This window comes from Myodes glareolus, chromosome 12 (assembly GCF_982192425.1).
Source record: "Myodes glareolus chromosome 12, mMyoGla1.1, whole genome shotgun sequence".
Classification (NCBI taxonomy): domain Eukaryota; kingdom Metazoa; phylum Chordata; class Mammalia; order Rodentia; family Cricetidae; genus Myodes; species Myodes glareolus.
This window is the reverse complement of record NC_142037.1, coordinates 41,894,478-41,916,678: the sequence shown is the minus strand read 5'-3', so window position 1 is coordinate 41,916,678 and position 22,201 is coordinate 41,894,478. Positions and strand designations below refer to the sequence as shown.

At 46.3% G+C, this 22,201-nt stretch overlaps 1 protein-coding gene and 2 long non-coding RNA genes across 3 annotated transcripts in view; 1 reads left to right on the top strand and 2 right to left on the bottom strand.

Annotated features, from left to right (window-relative positions):
* Positions 1-1,683: 1,683 nt before the first annotated feature.
* On the bottom strand, positions 1,684-2,516 carry LOC125392207 (uncharacterized). The gene is made up of 2 exons (XR_007229432.3): positions 2,413-2,516; positions 1,684-1,973 (listed from the first exon to the last, which is right to left on the bottom strand). It is a non-coding gene; the product is annotated as an uncharacterized LOC125392207 (long non-coding RNA).
* Positions 2,517-4,288: 1,772 nt separating this feature from the next.
* The window catches only part of Serp2 (stress associated endoplasmic reticulum protein family member 2), a 32,536-nt gene continuing 14,623 nt past the window's right edge, over positions 4,289-22,201 (top strand). Inside the window, exons 1-6 of the mRNA XM_085698314.2 lie at positions 4,289-4,421; positions 5,795-5,938; positions 7,080-7,217; positions 12,380-12,463; positions 13,152-13,269; positions 18,816-18,888. Coding sequence (XP_085554440.2) covers positions 12,402-12,463; positions 13,152-13,269; positions 18,816-18,888 — 253 coding nt within the window. The 5' untranslated portion in view covers positions 4,289-4,421; positions 5,795-5,938; positions 7,080-7,217; positions 12,380-12,401. The remainder of the gene's footprint in view (positions 4,422-5,794; positions 5,939-7,079; positions 7,218-12,379; positions 12,464-13,151; positions 13,270-18,815; positions 18,889-22,201) is intronic.
* Positions 14,467-21,175, bottom strand: LOC146892199 (uncharacterized). The gene is made up of 3 exons (XR_015004769.2): positions 20,893-21,175; positions 18,122-18,266; positions 14,467-14,779 (listed from the first exon to the last, which is right to left on the bottom strand). It is a non-coding gene; the product is annotated as an uncharacterized LOC146892199 (long non-coding RNA).

The following is a 22,201-nucleotide window of genomic DNA, read 5'->3' as shown; positions in this document are numbered from 1 at the left end:
GCATACAGTTGTGGGCTGTATTCTGCATCCAGTTGTGGGCTGTATTCTGCATACAGTTGTGGGCTGTATTCTACGTACAGTTGTGGGCTGTATTCTGCATACAGTTGTGGGCTGTATTCTATGTACAGTTGTGGGCTGTATTCTGCATACAGTTGTGGGCTGTATTCTGCGTACAGTTGTGGGCTGTATTCTGCATATAGTTGTGGGCTGTATTCTACGTACAGTTGCGGGCTGTATTCTGCATACAGTTGTGGGCTGTATTCTGCGTACAGTTGTGGGCTGTATTCTGCGTACAGTTGTGGGCTGTATTCTACGTACAGTTGTGGGCTGTATTCTGCATATAGTTGTGGGCTGTATTCTGCATATAGTTGTGGGCTGTATTCTACGTACAGTTGTGGGCTGCAGTCTTCATACAGTTACGGGTTGTAATTTACCTATGGCTGTGGACTGTATCAGTCCATAGATGAGAACACTGCTGACAGTCCATACATGAGAACACAAAGCCTTCCTAAATCACAGAGTTCTAGAACAGAAACTCATGACTTTGGGTCCCAAGTGAGGCTGCCTTTCCACTCTCCTCCAGCTGCCTCACACAAACCTCAAGAGCTCTCTGCTTTGGAGCCTGGGGGTAAGGAGTGAATTCCCACTGGTGCTGAGAAGAAAGGAGAGGCCCTGACAGGGAGATGAAAGCTGGGGGCAGGGGCACCAGAAAACTGTAACCAGCTAGTCTCCTTTGCCCTGAGAAGACCTTGGAATTATGAACGATGGTCATCTGTGGTTGCCAGGTTTGGTGTTGGAGAAGGCAAATGCTGGGCACTCAAGGTTCTCGTCCTGCAAGAGTGCCTTAGGGATTAGGTTAAAGAGAGTGAAGGCTTTTTCAAGTGATGGACAGTGTCTGTTGGATGACTGACTCAGAAAAAAGGAGTGGCAAATCTTGAGTTGTCAAAAAAAGACTTCAAGACTCCAGGAAGGATGATGGCGATGGGAACTCTACCCAGAATCCTTGTCTGCTCTGACTCATAAATACATTGATCTTAATTTGTTCTGAACCAAGATGGGAGATGCATTCATCTTAACTTTCTCTAAGAAAAAAAAAAATAAGGATAACGACACGTTCCCCAGCTATGGCATGGAGACGGCTGTCTGAACAGCTCCTTCCAAAGCTTTGAAAAGAGCCCCGAGGAGCACACTCTGAAATGAAGCCAAGCAGCACTGTCCCCACCCTACCCCGCCCTGTTCCCCAATCAGCATCCCCTGGCTCTAGGAGGTCGTACCCACGGAATGTCTTGAGAAGCCAACTCTCAATATTGGCATGTTTAGTGAAGTGGCTTCCTTAACCACTGTTAAGAAGTCACAGAAGGTGGGCCCTCAGCTAGGAACCTTCTGGGCTTTCAGTCTCTGTGTACAGATCCAGCCAGGTCACAATGGGTTTGTGGAATGAGAAGTTTTACGTATCTCCTCCCTTCAGGTACAGAACCCCTTTTCTGCCATGGAGTGGGGGCAGGGCTTACTCAGTGGGCTCAGGAGTTCCATTAGAGATGGGGGTGCATGATAGTGTCACACCAACGTGTGCGTGTCCAATGCCATCAGACCACATAGCCTTAAAACTGGCTAAAATGATAAATGTTACATGTGTTTTAACTGAGAGGGAAGAGAATTTGTCTTAGAAACCAACTCATGAGGTTGTGAGGCGAGTTCTGGGCCAATCCCGTCTATGCACAGGCAGACCTTTTCTCAAATGTTTAAAAAAAAAAAAGTGAAGTAGAATCAGAGTCACAAGAAGGGTAACTGGTACCATTTTAGTAAACTTTGGAAACCATCACAAACGACCGGAAGAAGAAAATCTTCTAGTGGGCACAGCATGAAGATGATGCAAGCTGTTTGCTGGAAGGCGAATGAGTAACTCAGGTGAATCACGCCTGCTTCCTGACTGTTCAAAGATCAGTCCCATGGTCCACTGTGTGATCCAGAACCTAAGAGGAGAACATCAGATTTCTGGGCAGTGGTTTTCAGCTAAAGAATCCAGGCATCCAAACCCAGTCTCAATGCCTAGAACACACCACATTACACAGAGAGAAAACAGACGTCATGGGCGAGGGAGAGAAAGGGGGGTTCTTTTTAAATAGGTTCAGAGTTTTCACTGGCCCAAGAAAGTTCTAGAAATAGGGTTGATTGTTACACAAAGATGAGTGTATCTTTTAGTGTGCAATTGGGTCTTATTTTGTGTGAATGTACTTAAAATCAACAAACTGTACCTTTTGAAATAATTGTACTGGATTTTACCATGAAACAAACTAAAGATTTTTTTTAAATCTTAAAGGAAACGGTTATTAAAGAACTTGTATCTATTGGGAGAGGGGCTATATTTCATAAAACAGGTTGCTATAAATCTGAAGCCCATTTAGACCATACCTCAGCAAACATCCGACCTGCGTCATTGGCTAGCAAAGTCCTGTTAGGCAGAAGTTTCCAAGAGACCCAATCCTTCTTCTCTGGCCTCTTAGATCTTTCCTCCCCCTCGACTATTTGGAGCCCTAACTGGACACTTTATTTTATATTGGCACGCACCCATGTAAAACAAACAAAACACACAGGATGGAGGGGGATGGTGAGGTCAAGGCCCATTTCAGACTTAAAACAAACAGCCAAGAAAGCACAAGCGACCACGGTTTGATTTGGACAAGTTCAGCTCTGGGAGTACGTGTCAGACAAGCCAATTGTTTCCAGATCTCAACAGGCCAGAGATGGAGAGAGCAAACGGTACCATTTATCAGAGCAAGTTCACACAGGGTGGAGTCGAAGTTAAGGGGATAGAAGGGGAAAACAAGAAGAGGTGTTAAGGCTGCCTTTCAGTAAGCTGTCACCGAGAAAGTCCAACGTGTTCTAAAACCCTGCTGGATGCTGATCAGACTGGGGCTGGGGGCAGGGAAAGAAACGGATTACCCAGGTGGCAGCAGAGGAGGCAGGAAATGGTGACTTTAGGGCCAGTGGGAGCAGGACACCTCCCTGCCTCCCGGGGAGCTGAGCAGAAAGGCTGCAACAAAGCCATCACAGAGAACACACAGCCAGTTACTGAGTGGGTCGTAGGCTGCCCAGGTCTGGATGGCATCCTAGGAGTGATGTAGAAACCACAGGAAGCGTGGGTCTCTTGCCTTCTTGAGGAGCACCGAAAGAAGACAGACCTAGACGACCCGTGGGTTCCATGAGCTCCTCTCAGGAGTTTGGGCACCAGGACAACAAAAGCCAGGCACAATGGCATGTGCCTTTGATCCCAGCACTCAGGGGGCAGAAGCAGGTAGATCTCTGAGTTTGAAGCCAGCCTGATCTACAAAGCGAGTTCCAGGGCAGCCAAGGCTACACGGAGAAACCCTGTGTCCGTAAGCCAAAAGGAAAAGTCAAACAAAGCCATCAGGTGTGGCTGGCTGTAGATGAACTCCACAAAGCCCCCATGTTCAGACCAACAGCTGCAGAATGAGCCAGACGTGTCGGTTTGGGGATCTCTAAGCACAAGCCTGGCTTCCTCCCATAGCGTGGCGCCAAACCGTTGGCCACGAATTGGGACGATTCCGCTCTTAAGACAACTGTGTCAGTTTGAAGCCAGTGCGTCGGATGGTCTAGCCGTCTTTGACATGCCCACTGAACCCTGCGCACAGCAGGAGCCATGGCCGGAGAAAGAGAAAAAATAATAATAGCGAAAGCGTCAATCAGATGATGTGACCCAAAATCCCAAGTGTGACAAAGAGGTACAGCTCAGAAGGAGCCCCCAGAGAGCAGAAGGACCCGGGAAGCAGAGTTGAGATGGTTCCTGGGGAGCCCAGCTTACTCAGAGATGCGTAAATGCTTGGGGGTATTAATCCAGTGTTACTGACGCTGCCCACAACTAATAATGAAAGAAGTGTATTTTTCACTCCTCCAAAGGATGGAAAACAAAACCTTACTTGGATTAGTCTTATTTTCTTCCTTTTAAACTTTGTTCCTTCAGCTGCCAAATTCTCTGACTTTTTACAAGGATTATGATTAGCTGTGCTAAATGAAATCTGTTTTCACTGTGTGCTCTGTAGACTATCAAAATGAGAAAGCGACAGAAAACGGGCCCCACCCACCCACCCCAAACACACACTCTCGAATTCACTGAGCCACGTGTTTCTATCTAAAAACCATCCGTCTTGTTATCAGGCCCCCTCCATGCTTATGTCCCTGCCCACTGATGGTTGTTTTGCACCCTCTTTATTGGGAGGGTTGAACCCGACACTCTCTAAGATCCTTTCCAACCCCAAGTTCCCATGAGTCTGTGTGGAACGTGGGGTTATAAATTGCACAGGGAGCTCTGAGAAAGGAGCAAGGGGCACAGCAAACTGAACCCTCACCCAGTCCTGGCATGGGAGTATGGAACGGCCCATCTCCTCCCTGTGACATCATAGGTACTGTGGGATACGGATGGTATCAAGAAGGGGAGGGGGACAAGGCAGCTGAGGTTTCCCCTTTTATCAAAAGCTCTGTGCACCCCTGCGACTGACCTTTCCTCCCCACTTCTGACCTGGTCCCTGAGGTCCTTCCCCAGAGAAGCCCTAGCGATTACCATCTGCCTGCTAGTGTGCCGATCTCCCAGAGGTGATGCTGCGAGGATCAAGTCATTAAGCCTGCCTGTCAGAAAGAATTCGCGCTACTCCCGGAGGCCCGGCCCAAGGCTCTAGCACATGTCACCCTAGGTCGGTATTTTGTCACACTTGGACAAAGGACAGTGGAGTCAAAGGGCAGCTTAAGCCACATGCCCAATATGAAGCTGAGGGGAATTCTTGGGATTCATTATTGCTGAGGATGGCCAACTGGCCTGAATCACCTTCTCCCTTTTTTTTTTTTTTCCCCATGGATTGGCTCTTTCCTGACTTCTGCTCCCTGATGAAATGGTACAGTATTTCTGTCTATTGTGGGAGAACAGCCCTTGACCTGTCTCTCTGCCTTCATGGCCAGTTGATTTGGGCTTTTTCTTCCTTCCTTCCTTCCTTCCTTCCTTCCTTCCTTCCTTCCTTCCTTCCTTCCTTTCTTTCTTTCTTTTCTTTTTCTTCTCTTTCTTTCTTTCTTTTTTTTTTTAAACTAGTTTGTCTTTTCAATTTGGGGTTTGGGATTTGTTTTTGTTTGGTTTGGTTTTGTTTTTAGAAACTGGGTTTTGTTATGTAGCCCAGGCTGAATTCCCCTGCCTCTGCCTCCTAAGTGCTGGGATCACAGACAGTAGCTGTGCCGGCAACGTGAGAGCTCTAATATTCTTTCTACCAGAGACTAGACAGCCTTCCTTTTTCTAGTCTCTACCTAGTTCCTCAGTTTGCCAGAGGCTCCCTTACAATATTTAGCAACTTTCAGGCCACTCTTGCCTAAGAGGTAGCTCCACCCACATAAAGTTGGAGAAGCCACTGGCCTGGGGGTGTTGTGTGGTTCAAAAGTCACCTTATCTCAGTCAAAACAGCTCTCCACACACCTGGGGTTTCTGCAGATGGGTTAGGAATCCACATATATCATTGCCAATGTGGTCCTTCATAAACTCAAGAGTATGTTAGATAGGACAGGTTTTAGGAACTTTTAGCAGCTGGGATCCTGAGTTTAGCATAACTGCCATTTGGAGAGCCAAGACATTCCTGAAGATCTGACAGCTTCATTCAGCAACTTATGATGAAGTTTTTGAAAAGGACTTGAAAGTTGATTGATAGAATTAAGAATAAAAACTGTGATGAATATGTTAATTGGATAAAGCCTACATGTTAACGTGTTTTAAAATGGTAATTTTCCCATTTCTATGAAGATAAACACATAAACCATTCAAGACGGGGCGCCATCTGTGTTTGATGCCTGATGTATAAGCCTGAGTTGTGTTTCCAGCACAACTTGACCTGTGCTCTGAATGAATGAAATACAGACCATCTAAGCCACTGGATGGACAGCTTATGTAAGTAATGCACGACTGTCTCAAGTCTTTTCAGGCCTTGTGTCACCGCGCTAGTCTCTGAGGAACCCTGGTGAACAGTCACGGCTTTATCTTGGCAGTCCATTGCCTGCGTATCTGTTTTCTCCTCTGTCTTTATGTAATTCACAAACCACCATGCAAAGACGTACTTTTGATTAGGATATGTCAACAGATGTGGCCTTGGTCTCATAAATACAGCACTCAATCTAACTGGTAAACTTTATAAAGGAAGAGAAAATATAGTCTATAGAAAATATAGAAAGTTAGTCAAGGTTGTTTACCCAATATCAACCTAAATGTGGAAAAAGCAGTATGGACTCATAAATTATAAATTAATTATAAGTTATAAATTAATGCTACACCTCAGAAGGACAGATGGACACTGTCCTTTACACTATGATGAGTATAACCTGTGAATTACTCTTCCAGAAAATTCTCCGATGGTTATATGGATGCACATCTACAAAACACTGCACAAGGATGTTGTTGGCTTGTGGTAGGAAAAAAAAACCGCAACAGCCTAAGAATTTCCCAGTAGAGGATTGGCTTAATCCATTGAGTTATCTGAATACAAAGCGACGCTTTGCAACCATTTTTAAAGATTACATTTGTTATTGTGTGTATGTGTGATTACAATAATATATTGTGTGTGTGCGTGTGCATGTGTGCGTCACACCTCTAGAGATCAGAGGACAACTCACACGAGTCAATTCTCTTCTTCCCCTACCTGAGTACCAGGGATCAAGCTTAGCATCAGGCTTGGTGGCGAGCACTTTCCCCACTGAGGAATTTTGCCCCTCCCCCCGAGCAGCCATTCTTAAAGAACGAAAGCTATCCAGATGGAAACAAATGGCTGTAGATTAAATGTTAAATGAAAAAAAAAACAAAACACAAATTAGACACATATCAACCTAAGAAGTACCCTTGCAATCATACCCATTTTACAGATGAAGAAAGAGACTTTCATTACAAAAGCAAGCAGAGGAGCCAACACTGGCTGTTTTCAGGATCCATGTGCTTACAGGGTCATGACAGAAGCAAGAAAGAACAGATGACCTGACAGGTTTGGCCTTTTTAGGAAACACTCTGGGTCTGATGACTAATGTCACTCCTTTCCCTCTAGGGAACTCTTCCAGACACTGCAAGTATTTACCTGGTTGAATGGAAACAAGGTGTGAGATAAACTGTAAAGTTTTGGCCGGGGCCTGGCCACACTTGAGCTGGGACATGTGTCAGCACCTCTCACGTCTCATGTCTTCAGGTACCCGTGTGCTGCTATGGGGTGTCACCAGGGAGAGGGCTTCGCGGGCTGTGTTTTCCTTCCCTTCGGGATACAATGGCTTTACAGTTATTAGTACCAGATGTGGCCAGGCAATTAACCAGCTCAAGCGCTGGTGTCTCCTATGTTAAAGTTTAAACAGATCACCTCTCAGGTCAAGGGCTCACACAGCTATCACAGCAGTTCAATTCTGTCTCTTGCCATCATTTGGGGACTGACATTCCTCTGCAATGGAGCTTGTCTTTGCTATGCGGTGAGCATGTATGTGTGCACACACGTGTATGACTTACTCTCTCATACATATGCCAGTCACTCCAAAGCTCCACCTCTCAAGAATTTGAACAACCCTTCTTCCCACTCATTTACCTGGCCAAAATGGAGGTGGGTCAAGAGGCTTCAGTCCTGCTTTGTGTTCTGCTACGGCTCCCTCTGCAACATCAAGGCTCCTGCTCACTTGGGAAATTGGGCAGTCTCCCAATGCAGGCTTAGCTGTCCTGCCAACTGAGAGCTCCCTAAAGCAAAAACTACTAGCATTTGAGTTTTCACAGTTAAAATGGTGTCTAACACACAACAGGCACTCAGTAAACACAAGAGTAAACGACAGCTCAAGTTTTCTACTTTCAGTCCAGCATGTGTCCCCAGAACCATCATGCAGAGAACTGAGTGGACTCGAGGTAGCACTAGCTGTCAGCCTGCATCCTATGTTTCTCTATCCACCGCATACCAGCACAAACCTTTCTTAGCATGGAGAACATTAAGGGGGCTGCCTTCAGGTTTCCCTGATTTTTCTCTTCTCCAGCAGAATTATGATTTGAGAAAAAAGGAGGAGAAGGAGGAGGGGGAGGGGAGGAGGAGGAGAGGAAGAGGAAGAAGAGGAGGAGGAGGAGAAGGAGGAGGAGGGAGGAGGAGGAGGAAGAGGAGAAGAAGAAGAAGAAGAAGAAGAAGAAGAAGAAGAAAAGAAGGGAGGAGGAGGAAGAGGAGAAGAAGAAGAAGAAGAAGAAGAAGGGAGGAGGAGGAGGAGGAAGAGGAGGAGGAAGAGGAGAAGAAGAAGAAGAAGAAGAAGAAGAAGAAGAAGAAGAAGAAGAAGAAGAAGAAGAAAGAGAAAGAAAGAAAGAAAGGAAGGAAGGAAGGAAGAAAGAAAGAAAGGAAGAAAAGAAGGTGATGTGCTGACTTTACCTGAACAGGTGATGCCTGTTAACCACACCCAACCATACTGAGGAACTGGCCTCTTACAACACTATGACCTCAATCCTCCATGACCTCTATCCCCATTTCCCCGCAAGGGACAAGCTGAAGAAAGACCACTTATTATCAGTGCCTGATGCTACACCTGTCAGTCTTCCCAGATGTGGAATGGAACATTCCAGCACTTTGTGTAGGTGGGTTTGCTTGTTTTCATGTAGTCTTACTTAGGGTTTAGGGTTTCTATTGCTGTGAAGAGATGCCATGACCACGGAAACTCTTACAAAGGAAAACAATTGGGGCTGGCTTACAGTTCAGAGGTTTTAGTCCATTATCATCAAGGCGGGGAGTACGGCAACAGGCAGGCAGACACGGTGTCGGCTACATCTTGATCAAAAGGCAGCAGGAAAATGGTCTGGGTACCACATTGAGTGAAGAGTGAAGATATATTAGACCTCAGAGCTCACCTCCACAGTGACACACTTCCTTCAACAAAGGGCATACCTACTCCAAAAAAGTCACCTCCTAATAAGGCCACTCCCTTCGGGAGCCATTTTCTTTCAAACCACCACGCGCATGTGTTCCAGAGTTCTTGCCTCTGGGCAACAGAAGCAGATGGGGAACTGACGGTGATGATTTCAGGTAGCAGAGACGTATTCTATCGCTGGATTAACCACCGCAGCTGCTCGAAGCCCTTGCCTCTGGGGACTCCAGCACCAGGATGAAGTTTAAAATCTCCCTTTACCTTTTTTTTAAAAATCACTGGATCAGAAATTCAATAGGAACATTTGATTAACGAGCTCTAGTTGTCAGGGATCCAGAGACCAAATGTGCTTCTTTATGTTTCCCGGTGGGAGGGACCATCCCAAGATTCATGATGGGGATGGGGAGTTTGCACATAACCCTGCTGCAGAGAAAAATGTCAGACATCCCCAACATCCTAGCTCCACAGAGCAGCTTCTGAGAACTTTGATGATGTATCGTTTCTTTTAAAGGGAGTGAAACCCAGGCTCTCATAAATCCAAATAGGACAGATTTCAGATTAACGTATGTTGGTTTGTGAAGAATTCATGCTTCTTCCCCGGATTCTGTGACCAGCTGCCTCAAGCTCCTGCTGCTGTGAGGAATGACCCAGGGGCTATGAGCCCAGATAAACCCTTCTTCCTTAAGTTGCTTCTGCCAATCATGTTGATGCCAGAGTGAGGAGAGTGACTAACCAGGGCATGCAATGTGCTAGAAGGGTTCAGGGAGCCCAGGGGAACACTGAGCACTTAACCATAGAGATTTTTACAAAGTTGCAAGTGAGCAGCCAGCTGGGAGAGAAACATAGCTCAAGGTAAGAGGGTAGCCCAGAGCGTCCGTCCCAGAGCGTCCGTCCGTACACTCCATGACCCTCCCTGTGCTCTGCCACCCAGTGACTCAGTGAAATCCTTTTGGGATTCTATAAAGGCTTTATTACACTGATGTGGTTGATTGCACCACTGGTTATTGGTTACCAACTCCACTTGTGGCCCTTTTTCCTTCCCTGGAGGTTGGGAACAGGGCCAGAAGTCTCAACTTTAATCATGCTTTGGTCTTCCTAGTGAACATTCTCCATCTACAAGCTACCTAGGACCCCTCCAGCCCCAGGGTACTGGTTAGCACACAAAAGGTTTTCTGATCACAGACAGCAGTGACTCTGAGGCTGGAGAAGCTTGTTAGGAAGTCCAGTTAGAACAATAGATATACGCTGCAATATCACACAGATAGACCTGCAAGAGAACATAAAAGCACAGGCACAGAGGTGCTTTATTGAGTGTTGCTCAACCAGTCAGTAAATCATTTAATGAAGGGTGTTGGTAATAACCTACCAGGACCACTGTTCGAAGTTACCGTATGTTCGTTTTAAGAGCGAAGTACAAAAATAGTGTATAGAGTGATATGTTAAGTGAGGAGACAGCATGGTGACAGAGGGGTGTGGCTCTATTTGTCTTGGAGGGTTTGTCTTCTTTTTAAAGTAGGGTCTTCATATATAGCCCAGGCCTGCCCTAAACTAGAGATGCCCCTGTGTCAGCCTCCCAAATGTGGGAGCAGGCATTCACCACCATACTTGGCTTCTGTTGGAATTTTTGAAGGGACCTCCAATAGGGAGATTGGTGACAGATGATAACTAGATGAATAATAGAATACTAAGAAAGCAACTTAGGACTTACTTTCCGTTGGCCTTTTCACTGTGAGCATGCCCTCTATTTATAATCAAAACTAATTTAAAATGCCATAAAGTAAAAAAAAATAATAAAGGAGTAAAATTGATATCTAACAAGCAAAAAACAAAGAACAAAAAAAAAAGTCTTCCTCGATAAGATTGCCTCCTTGACACTAAGAATATTCTGCTTCAAGTCCCAGAGGGAAAACTGCCTGTCTAAGGTCACTACCCTGAATGTTCCCAAGAGACTGGCCTCTAATCAGCTTTGGTGAGAATTTACTCTGATTCTTGCCCAATTATTGAAGTAACTAAGTCAGGCAGGAGCACCTTTGGGTCTCATGCAATAGCCAGGCTCAGCAGGTGGCACCTACAGGGTAGAGATGGCCGATGTCCCCTTAATGAAAGCCAATGGTCCTTACAAGCAGGAGCTAGAGTGGAACAGACTCGAGTGGGCCTGTGAAGATGATGACAGTTATGCAGCCTGCATCCTTCCAGAGAAAAGCATGAACAAATGGTGCTAATGCCCCAGATGACTGGTTCTTGCTCTGGTTTCCAGAAAGCAACCCACTAAAGGCCTCTATTGTGTAGAGGCCCAAAAATGTGAGCCTATTTCACCTTGCCTGAAGGTCAGAGAGTCTTAGTTTGTTCAAAGTTGTTGACAATAAGGGTGGCTACCCACCTTCCTCGGTGTTTTGAACATTAAAATGATCCATACAGGTAGATCCACTCCACCTTGACCTAGGTCAGAGAATTCAAGCAAACTTCTGCTCCTTCCTTTGAGTTAAGAGGTTTGACCTAGCAGGTTGGCTGTTTTCAAGGGTAGGTTCAAATGCCTCAACAATAGAATGCTTTTCTCAAGGATTAATGGCTTTATGGCTCAAAGTATTGAAGCAAGTAATTGCTCTAGTTGTCCTTTGTATCATGTTAAAGCAGTTTTTTGTCTTCTTCCCCTTATTGTATTGTGGTATAAAAGTGCAGGGAAAATAAATATTGGTGAATTCAGCATTCATTGTTCCGCTGAGTTGCGCTCCCCATATTGTCCTATGTTTTAGTGATTTTTTTTGTTTTGTTTCTTTTTTTTTTTTGTTTTTTGTTTTGAGACAGGGTTACTCTGAGGTTTCTCTCTTCCTTATCTCTGTTCCTCCTACTTAACATTTTTCTAATCCTCGTGCCCCTACCCTATAGTAAGTGGTATACTTGTCGAAGCATGGGAAGAATGGTCCCCGACACTACTGAAGCTTGGATGACAGGAGGGTGTGGGACAGGCAACCAGTTGATGGAAGTGCATCAACAAAAGAGCTCTTCCTAACTTCCTGCCCACATAGGACATTCTGCTCATACCACAGCCCATGGAAACTCAGTCTCCAGCGCCTGCAAGATAGAGCTGCGTTAGCCAAATCTGGTCTACACCGCTCTTCTTTCCCACCCTGGGGTGCTACTATGCGTCGCCCTAACCCTGGATTATCACTTCCCACTTCCCCAACTCTTTCTTTGTTCCCCCCTTTCCCCAGGCTCCAAAGAACTCACTCCAGGATTTTCAGTATGGAAAGATGAGCGGTTAAGCCCCTCCTCCCCTTTCTACAGCTCAGTATCAGCATCTGGAAAATGCCCAATGCTGTCTGAGAATCCATACTCAGCACCCCCTGGAGCAAGGGTGGCTGGAGAAGGTCCACGATGCCCCAAGGCCAAGGCAGTGTGGTGGGGGTGGGGCAAGGTGTTCAAGCCTGGGCAAGGCTTTGGCTATGGGCACTGAGCACCAAATCTTCCTGTGCTGTAGGTTCACTTCCACTAGATCCTCTATGCGCCACTCAGCTGGTTCGCGGGCAGTCTTCCAGCGTAATGCCCACCATCCTCTACCAAGGTGAGAAGGCCTGCTCTAACTCCTTCCTTGAGACCCCTCGTCCACATCTGCCAGGGACTGGAAAGAGGCTTCCTGGTGAAACTTTCTATGTCACAAAGGGTCTCTTCGCACAGTCCTGTAGAAGGTCCCTTAGTGGAGTTCCCTCAAACACCTGAAGAGCAGGTTCCTTTGGACTGTCCCCCAGCAGCACTATCCAAACCTGGTCAGGTTCAGCTTGCCCTGAAGCATCAGTGCCCCAATCTGTTGCCTAGCCTGGGAGGTTAGGTCACACAGTCGGGGGTCTCCAGGCCGGGTACGGCTGCGTCCCCACCCCCCACGCACGCACAAACGCGGAGTGGCCCGAACCCTGTGCCCCGCAGCGTTCGATCTCAGGACCGAGACAGCCTGGGCTAGGGTCCCCTTGGCTCGGTGCGTTGCGCTGTAGCAGCGCCCGCCTCCCGCTTCCCGCCTCCTGCCTCGGTGGCCGCGCAGGGTAGGTAGCTGGGGGGACCGGAAGGATGGCGAGGAAGTCGGAGAGGGTTTCCTGAGATGAGAGATTACTTCCGTCCGCGCGCTGGCCTCTCTCTGGAGCCGGCTGGCTGGGGCTCGGGGAGCGGGGTGTGCGGGGCTCGGCCGCGCCTTGCCACCTGCAGCGCCCGGGCAGGCCGCTGGGACCTGCGACAGCGGCTCACCCCGGCCATCCTTGCAGGTGGGAGTCGAGAGCATCTCCAAGCGCCCAAGCCATGGTGGCCAAACAGCGGATCCGGATGGCTAACGAGAAGCACAGCAAAAACATCACCCAGAGGGGAAACGTAGCCAAAACCCTGGTAAGGCGTGGGCGGCGCCGGCCGGGCCGAGCTGGCAGGACCCGCGGGGCGGAGCGGGGCGGAGCGGGCGGGCCTCGGGCTCAATGCCAGGCCTCCCGGCCCCTCCTCCGGGGTCCCGCAGACTGGGGGACCCGGCTGGGCTCTGGGGGCGAAGACTGCTCTGCTTTCTCATGGGCGGAGAGGGCTCTGGTTGGTGGAGCCCCCCCCCCCCCCAGGAGAAAATGGCCCATCGTCCTTGGAAAAGGCTTAAAGCTGCATCTTAGGGTCCAGTGAAGCCAACTGGGCTGAGAGCCTAGTAGGTGAATGTGATGAATGAATGAATGGATGGATGGATGAACGAATGATAAAATGCTTCCAGACTCCGCCCCTGGACTCTTCCCCACCCCCATACCAAGATTCTCTCTCTCTCTCTCTCTCTCTCTCTCTCTCTGTGTGTGTGTGTGTGTGTGTGTGTGTGTGCGTGATGATCCGTCTCTTCTTCCCATATATATATTGAAAGGGCTTTTAAAAAGTAGGGCGTGAGATTCTGACCCAATGTCTCTCCATCCTCTTTCTCTTGCAAAATGAGGCCTCCAGCCTCCACTGGGCTAAAGCTTAAGTGTAAAGGTGCTGTCTGTGACTCTCCCTATGGATTCGGTCTCTTTACGATGCCGTGACTGTAGAGAGCAGCTTATTGCCAGGGCTTCCTTACTCCCAGCATTGTGGACTACAGCTTTACTCCTGGCATTTTAAGTAAAATATGTACCTTAGGTGCAGATATTTATTTCCTTCAGTAAACTAGGTTGTCTGCTACAGAGAATGTCAGGCCTGTGACTTTGAACCATCCGAGGCTTGAGTGGGTTGCATCGTTGCGGAGAGCTGGTTTGCAAAGGCGCCTGGAATCTATTATCCCATAAGATGAAGGGGAAGTCCAGCCGAAGCTTGGGGTTTGTCTGGAAATGCAGACTTGATGAGGCAATGCCTTTCAGCCAAAGACATTATGTTGGTTTGATTAACCGAGGGAAAAGCTGGATGTGCAGTCATCACACCGAAATTCTTGCACAACCAAGCAGAACTGTGGCAGAGAAGGCAGAGATCAAGCTCTACTCAGACCTTTCTACACTGCTCCTGGCTAAGTAACCCTTCAGATTCTGTCTTTGGGGGCACTGGAGTGTTTAGCTGTGATTAGAGGACACAAAACGCCAAGGCATCGTGGAATGGGAGCCATACTTTTACAGAGATGTTTACCCTCTGTGTTTTTATTGGGTGGGGGCAGGGAGCCACTGCCCAAGCTGACATTAAAAGCAGTTACTTTGTGTTCCCAGGAGATCAGATCTTCCTCCTCAAGGTGTCAGACCCATTTTCTGCTGAAGTGGAGATAAGTAGATATGGTTCTTTCTGATGAGCTGAGGAATCAGAGTTCAGGTGTTCAATGAATTCAGACATGAGGGCAAAAGTAACCACACAGGAACTAATTTGTGGGGCTGTTTTCTCCGCCAGGCCTCTGTAGACTCGAGAAAATGTTGGGAACCTAGAACAAAACAGTAAGTTACTGGCTCCAAAATGAAAGATAATGAGAAAGCATTGTGTAGTGGCTGAAACTAGTCATCTGCAATTCAACTCAACTTTCCCTGTGCATTTAAATTATATTTGATGTGTGGTATAAGTGCATTTAACAGGTTTTGCTATACTACTGACGACCCGCCTCAACTGTGCCTGGCGCCTACAAGGACCTGCCAGTAATTGGCCAGACTATCTTTGTAATGAAAGATTTCCAGGCCCCAATAAACGTTTGTTTCCAGTTGTTTTGGAAGAGTCTTTTGGTTAGCTATATTGTAAGTAGATCCACATCCAAAAAGAAAACATTTTTCTCTGTAAATGCTGAATCTTGTTTTTCTAATTACAAGTCAAACATAGTTATACTTTGATAGAAGTAGGTTAGAAAGGGCAGCTAATTCTGGATAGACTTCAGTAAATGGGAACAGAGCTGCAAGTTTCCATTGAAAATTCAAGCTCCGTGTTCAGAAATCAGCCTCCATCACTGTATACAGATGCTTCTGTCTGTCATGATTAACTAATGGCTTTGGGATAAATCAGTGTTTTTCTCCCAGATAGATGGATACAAGGAACAGAAATGGAAGGGCTGGTTGGGGATTGGACAGTAGGGAATTCTTCCAGAGTGGAAGCGAGGTTTAAATTGCAGAGTTCTGAGCTGCCCTGCCTGCAAAGATCTTATCAAAGAAGAAGACAGCCCCTCACAAATTGGGGCCTTGTGTTTGAGGCGATCCTGGTTCGTTACAGAATGGCTGTAGAACCATTCCCCCTGCCTTTTGCAGCAGTAGAATGGGGCTTATGTAAATTGTCCCAATGAGGTTGTACAATGAAGTTGACACCCTTTCCAAAAAAAATTAAGACTCTCCAAAGGGAATATACTGGCATCATGGTCAGCCATGTGTTCCAGGCTCTGAAAGTCCACAGCTAATCTCCATTCACTGGGGAATGCCTTCCAAGAGGGTTCTGTGTTAAACCCTTCAGGCCACGCGATGATAATTTGTGTTTAACTGTAGGTATAAAATACAGGACTCCATTTGGCATCCGTGGTAGCCCAGTGATTCATATAGAAGCTCCTGGATTCACTTATTGGCTTTTCTGGGAATACAGCTAAGATAAATCTCTTTATAATGTGCCGTGAGCCGCGCCAGCAGCAAAGCAGGGAACTAGGGCAGTGACGTCTGAGAAGAGGCAAGGACAGGTAGATATCACACTCCGCTCAAGTGACTTTGTTTACAATCTCGGATGTTTACTTGATCTGAGCCTGACCTAGTCTTATGTGCTAAGGAGTGACACGGTAACGTTCTATTGTGCGATTCGTAAAGACGTATTTGGTTCTCTTTTCGTTCAAGAGCATCAGCCTGTTATATCATGATTCCCCAGCACACATGCTGGTCAAGGCCAAAGAATGAACGGCTTTAATCATTAGTCAAAATTGAGCCACTGGTCTCTACTTCAGTATCCAGTAAGTGGGAAACAATGACCCACCAATTACAAAGTATCACTAGGAAGACAGCTGATCAAGTAGCTCGGCTGGTAGACTGCTTGTCTAGAATGCAGGTAGCTCTGGTTTTGATCCCTAGCCCCATATAAAACTGGGCGTGGTGATGCACGGCTGTAATCCCAACATTTGGGAGGTGAAAGGGGAGAAAAAGAAGGTCAGGTCATCGTTGTCTACATAAGTTGCGGAGGTCAGGTCATCTTTGGCTGCCCATTAAATGCAAGGCCAGCTTGGACTAGAAGAAAGCCTGTGTCTACATAAATAAATAAGAAGACAATGCTCTCTGTAGACTCACATTTTACCTGACCTGTGGAATCACGTTTAATGAAACATGCATGCCCATTCATTCTTTAATAAACTTGGATTATCTTCTTTAAGTCTATGCCAGGCTTTACTATACATTGATACTATACATTTCTTCTTCGAAGAAACTCATTGTTGGGCTGGAGAGATGGCTCAGTGGTTAAGAGTGCTGGCTGCTCTTCCAAAGGTCCTGAGTTCAATTCCCAGCAACCACATGGTGGCTCACAACCATCTGTAATGAGGTCTGTCACTCTCTTCTGGCGTGCAGACATACATGAAGGCAGAATGTTGTATACATAATAAATAAATAAATCTTTTTTAAAAAAAAAAAAAGAAAAAAGAAAGAAACTCATTGTCAGCCCTTATGGCTTTTGTCACGGAGAGATTCACCTTAAACATGTTTCCCTAGGAATCAACAATTCCAAACTATAAAAAAAGTCAAAACATACAAATGGTCATACAGATAACAAATGAACCCGAGTGAGGTAGAGGGAGGCTAAAGATGTGATAGGTAGGTTGACACTTAACAAACTTTAGTCTAATCTATAAAATAATGAAAACTAACTAACTTTTTTTTCCAGTCATGGGGACTAAGCTCAGGGCCTTGTATATGATAGGCAAGTGCTCTACCACTGAGCTATGTAATGAAATACGGTTGTCCTATGTGGCCCGTGCTGACCTTAAACTTACTCAGACCACCCTCAAACTCACATCAGACTGCCTTAGCCACCTAATTGCAGAGGTTCTAGGTATGTGCCATCATGCCCATTAAATGGGGATTATTATTAAATATGGAATGTCAGTCATCAATGAACACTACACGTTTTGTGTTTCTAATACAGTAAACTTTCTAGGAGAAAAGCAAATCGAAGAGAGAATTTACTGTTTTGTTCAAAACTTTACTCAGCCTTGCTCAACATGTCAGAAAACTGCATCCCCAATACGGTCACATTCATTTTCCTCTTCCATACTGATATGATATACCCCCTAAACGTGTAGCTGTCAGATCTGCATAGACAGGAACCTATTTCAGCCCATACTGTGTAATACTGAGTATCTATTCCAATGTCCACAGCCCGTAATGGAAACCCACAGCTTGCGCTTGTGATTTACTCCTCGGCTTCACAGATTTACAGATCACCTCTCTACCATGTGCTTCACGGCAAGGTCTTCAGCTTACACTGCATGTAGCCAGTCTTTTGCTCAAGTCATGGAGGATGCAAGCTCACCTCCTCCCCCCCCCCCCCCGCAGCACAGTCTTTCTATGTCTTTTTTGTTTGATAAAGCCCTGCTTGTTCTGGTGTCTTCCCTAAAACCTGGGGGTGTTCTGTTCATGTATTTGGTCTTAAGGAGCGTCTGCACTCAGGCCTAGAGGTGCTGCTGAGGGATATTCTTGTAATACCCTTGCTCTTGTTTTGAGAAGAGCACCAGGTATGCCAGGCTCTTGCTGCAGATCCAGCTGTCCTGCTTGCCAGTGTGCGGAGACTTCTCAGAGGTGCAAGCACCATTAAGGCTTACCAGATTTCTTAGAACATGTGCTCCCCTCTCAACCACTCCCCAGAATGATGCATGACTTCTGTGGTTACAAGGACTTCTGATGCACAAACGTCTTTATTTTTAATATATTGACGGTTAGTGGAAACATCCTTGCTCTCTGATCCTTCTGGGAATGCACAGACACAAGAACAAAAAGTCATAAAAAACACTAAAAAGTCATAAAAAGCTATGCAAGCCCATTAATAAATTGAATCCCATATCTTACTCATTAGCAAACTTTGAACCTCAGGTTCTCAACTACAAAATAGGAATAACAATAATCCTTGCACGGATTATTGTTTGCACCGTTTGTGCTGAAGCTAACATTCATGGACTGCCTAGACTACGCTTTCAACACATGGACACAATTATTATAATTATCACTAGCCTTTAAAATCACCACGTGTATTTATATATTTATACCTCATTTGCCCCTACAATACTTTAGAGCACCAAATTCATTAATATTAATAAAGTAAGAAGTGACTTGTTTTACAGGATTGATCCCGATTGTTTGTAATTAGCTTTACTCAGCCATATATCTACCCACTGAGAGTTGGCGCCAAGTCTACCATTTGTACACATTAGGATTCTCAACACATCCAAGACATAGCAGCACCCTGGAAATGTTTGCTGAATCAATGAACCTAACCTTAACATTTCTATTCCCTTACAGAGGCCCCAAGAAGAGAAATATCCTGTTGGGCCATGGCTGTTGGCACTGTTTGTTTTTGTTGTCTGTGGCTCAGGTATGGTATTTCACTGAATTATAGCCCACTGTCCTGGAAAAACCATGCTTTATCCATAACCTACATACACAAAGAAGTATTGATTCGGGGTCCAAGTCCATCGCTGCCTTAAACCCTAATCTTAATGGGTCTTCATGTAGTTTTCTGTTGCAAGTATGATGAGACAGAGTTGATACACTATCAAATTATCGTCATAAAATGATTACAAGAAATTAAATGTGTTTTGTATATGCTGTGAAGTTCAGTCAAGTTATACTATACATACACAGCATAGATAGAGCATTTGGAGCTGAAGGTGAAATAACCTGACTGATCAAGATAAACTCATATTCCAAAGATAGGGAGAAACCTTACGCCATAGAGCATTCTACAGAAAGGCCAAACAGAACAGACCTTTGACCTAAGCCACAGATACGGGTCACTTGCTTCTTTGGGGTGTCAGTTCAGAGAGCTGTGCTTAAATCCTTGCAGATACTATACACATATGCATGAGGGACACGAGCAAAGAAAACAGCATGCAATTCTCTTCAGTGCTGTTAGTGGGGCTTTGTCTGTGCTCCTGGTTCCCATGGACTAAGTTTCTGCAATACTGATCAGCAGATATCACTTCTAAATTCAGGGCATAGCTTGCTTCAGGGGTCCCCATCCTCCTCTGTCTTCTCAGTGTTTCTGCAGACAGAGAGTGTTCGAAACCTATGCTGCAGGCAATTGGCCTCTTTGGAAAGACAATGTGGTTTAGTTTTTGAGACTAAACCATATAAAGCTCTATGATTTTAAAAACTTTTCTTGTTGGTTGTCAGTTGTCTTTCCAAAGTGGCCAAGTTGACAAGTGTACAGAATAAGAGGTCTTCTGACTTTATGATCTCCTATGCAATATGATCAATGCCATTACCTGGTGTGCTCCACGTATGGCTCCTCGTCAGCACTGTGTGCATGGAGACAGTGTGCACAATTGCATGAGGTACGGTCTACTAATGCAGAATTTCCCACTGTGTGTGTATATTCACCTGAATTTCACAGCCTCTAATGTTCTGCCTCTGATTTTTCACCTTTAGCAGGTGCCAGCCTACACTGAAAAGTTATCTGTGTTCTTACGCTTTATGACTGTATATGGACAGATGGGCTTGAACCTTGAGCTTTTAATATAATAATGCTCTCCCAGCTTTATGATCTCTGAACGTACTTTATAGTTCCAAGTCACCGATGAAAGGTCTAGACTCGGAGAAAACAGTCAGGCAGCGTGAAGCAGACTCCTTCACCTTGACTTTGAACCTCTGTACCTTTCAGTCTGGCTCTGTGTTGGGTTAGGAGCTTAGGACAGAGCTTGTGGGTGCTGGGGAAGGTGCGGGGTAAGGGGTGGTGCAGTCTGGAGATAGCACACCACAATGACCATATTAGCTCAGCGATGTGGATAAGGGCCTTGCCCATCACATATGCTGGGGCGGGAGGGACCTCCCTGTGGTTGAGCTGAGTTTGAAACGGAGCATTCAAACAGATGGGGCAAGGAAGGTGGCCACACAGGAGGGAACAGGATACACCATAAGCACAGAGGCGCCCCACAAGCCCAGTCACAGTACAGTGCTGCCCAGTATTCCTGTTGCCCAGATCCTAAGTAATCGCGAGCTAATGCATGTTTATTTCCTAACATCAAGGTTTGTGAAAGGACATTTTAGCCCTGCAGTGTGTCTGTCTGGGTGCAGGTCAGTAGAGCATTCTAGTTTGGCTTCTTTTTCTCAAATCCATGCCCCTTACATAAATATCACATTTCTATGACACTCCTAGAGTTTAGGCATTTCTTAGGGACCAGAAATATACCTTTTCTATGAGCAATAAGGACGTCCTAGAACTTTGAACCAAATGGCTCAGAGAATAAACCACTTACTGTACCCCACCTCTTTTGTCCTTTTTGGGGTGTGACAGATAAGATTTGGGGGTGTGACAGAGATTTTCCCATGACAGATAAGACCTCCTTCCTGTCAGAGATTTTCCCATTGTGCCACATACCCTGCCCTTCCACTTTTTATGGAAATCTGTTCTGTAGATCAGACTGGCCTCGAACTCACAGAGATCCACGTGCCTCTGCCTCCCGAGTGCTGAGTTTAAAGGCCTGCGCCACCACCGCCCGGCTCCTTCCACCGTTCTTATGGCACCTCGTTCAGTCTCTCTAGTTAGACCGTTTTGCTTCTCCGGGCAGGTGAGCTCTGGAAGCTGAGTCGCCTTGCTTTTCCTGCCCCCTCTTCATGTGCTGCCATCGCCCCCGAGCATCAGAGCGTCGGACTCATCTGTTTTCAAGCCGCAACTAAAAATAGTGCGCGCGTCGCCCACCCCCTCCCCACTTCTCCTTTTAACAGCTGTAGCATTGGTTTTACACACCTCGGCTTAAGTCGGCCACTGTGCTCACAGAGTTGTGCCGCTCCTCCCAGTCCGTCCTTGGTGACTACTCTTCCATCTTCGCTCACGTCCCTTTCTAAACAGAACGCATCACGAAAAACACAATCGCGCCAGCTCGCCAGGATGAGGCCGTTCATCTTGCAGAACCTTTCCCGCTCTTGGCTCTCTCCCCTTTTAGGGTCATGAGCTACAGCTCCCAGCCCTCTTTTCTCTCTATTTGAAAAGATGTGATTTTGTCAACTCTCCCCCATGGGTTGCTCCTCTCCTTTAGAGAGACGAGCCTTCCTATGGCACTAGCGCTGGAAACCCTCATCTCTGGAGAGTCTGACCAGTGTTCCCATTCTAAAATCCAGTACAGAGGAGATGTTCCCCTTCCCGTCTCTCTGCAGCATGGACCAAAGCATCCCCTGCTGCTCTTGCCTGCCATGCACATGCACTGGAGCTCTGGGAAGGAGCCCCACACCTCTGCACCCTCTCTCCCTCCTCCGTCTCTTCTTTGAACATGATATACCCCCTAGTGTAGGCAAAAGCGTTGTCCCACCAAGTTCCCTTGTTAGCGTACAGGTCTTCTTGCCATCTGTGAGCTTATGTATTGAGTTTCCTTTATTTTGTGGATTTTCATACAGACACCGGGGACAAGGCAACATCTCGTATGACTAAAGATATTGATCATCCGTCCTAATCTCTTGAAAGTCCCGTGGCTTTCATTCCCTTATTTTGTTAGCCTACTTTCCTAGATGGCGATTGGTTGAGCAAAGTACCCGTTTTAGACATAGAGTCAGCGTACTGATGGTAAGTAAATATTCAGGTCAGGCGGGTAGTAAGACACACACATTTTCTTTCTTCCTTTTTTTCTCTCGCTGTAGTCTCAGAGAGAATTAGGGCTGTGTGGGAGCTAGCATTTGGACATGCGCGTGTGTAC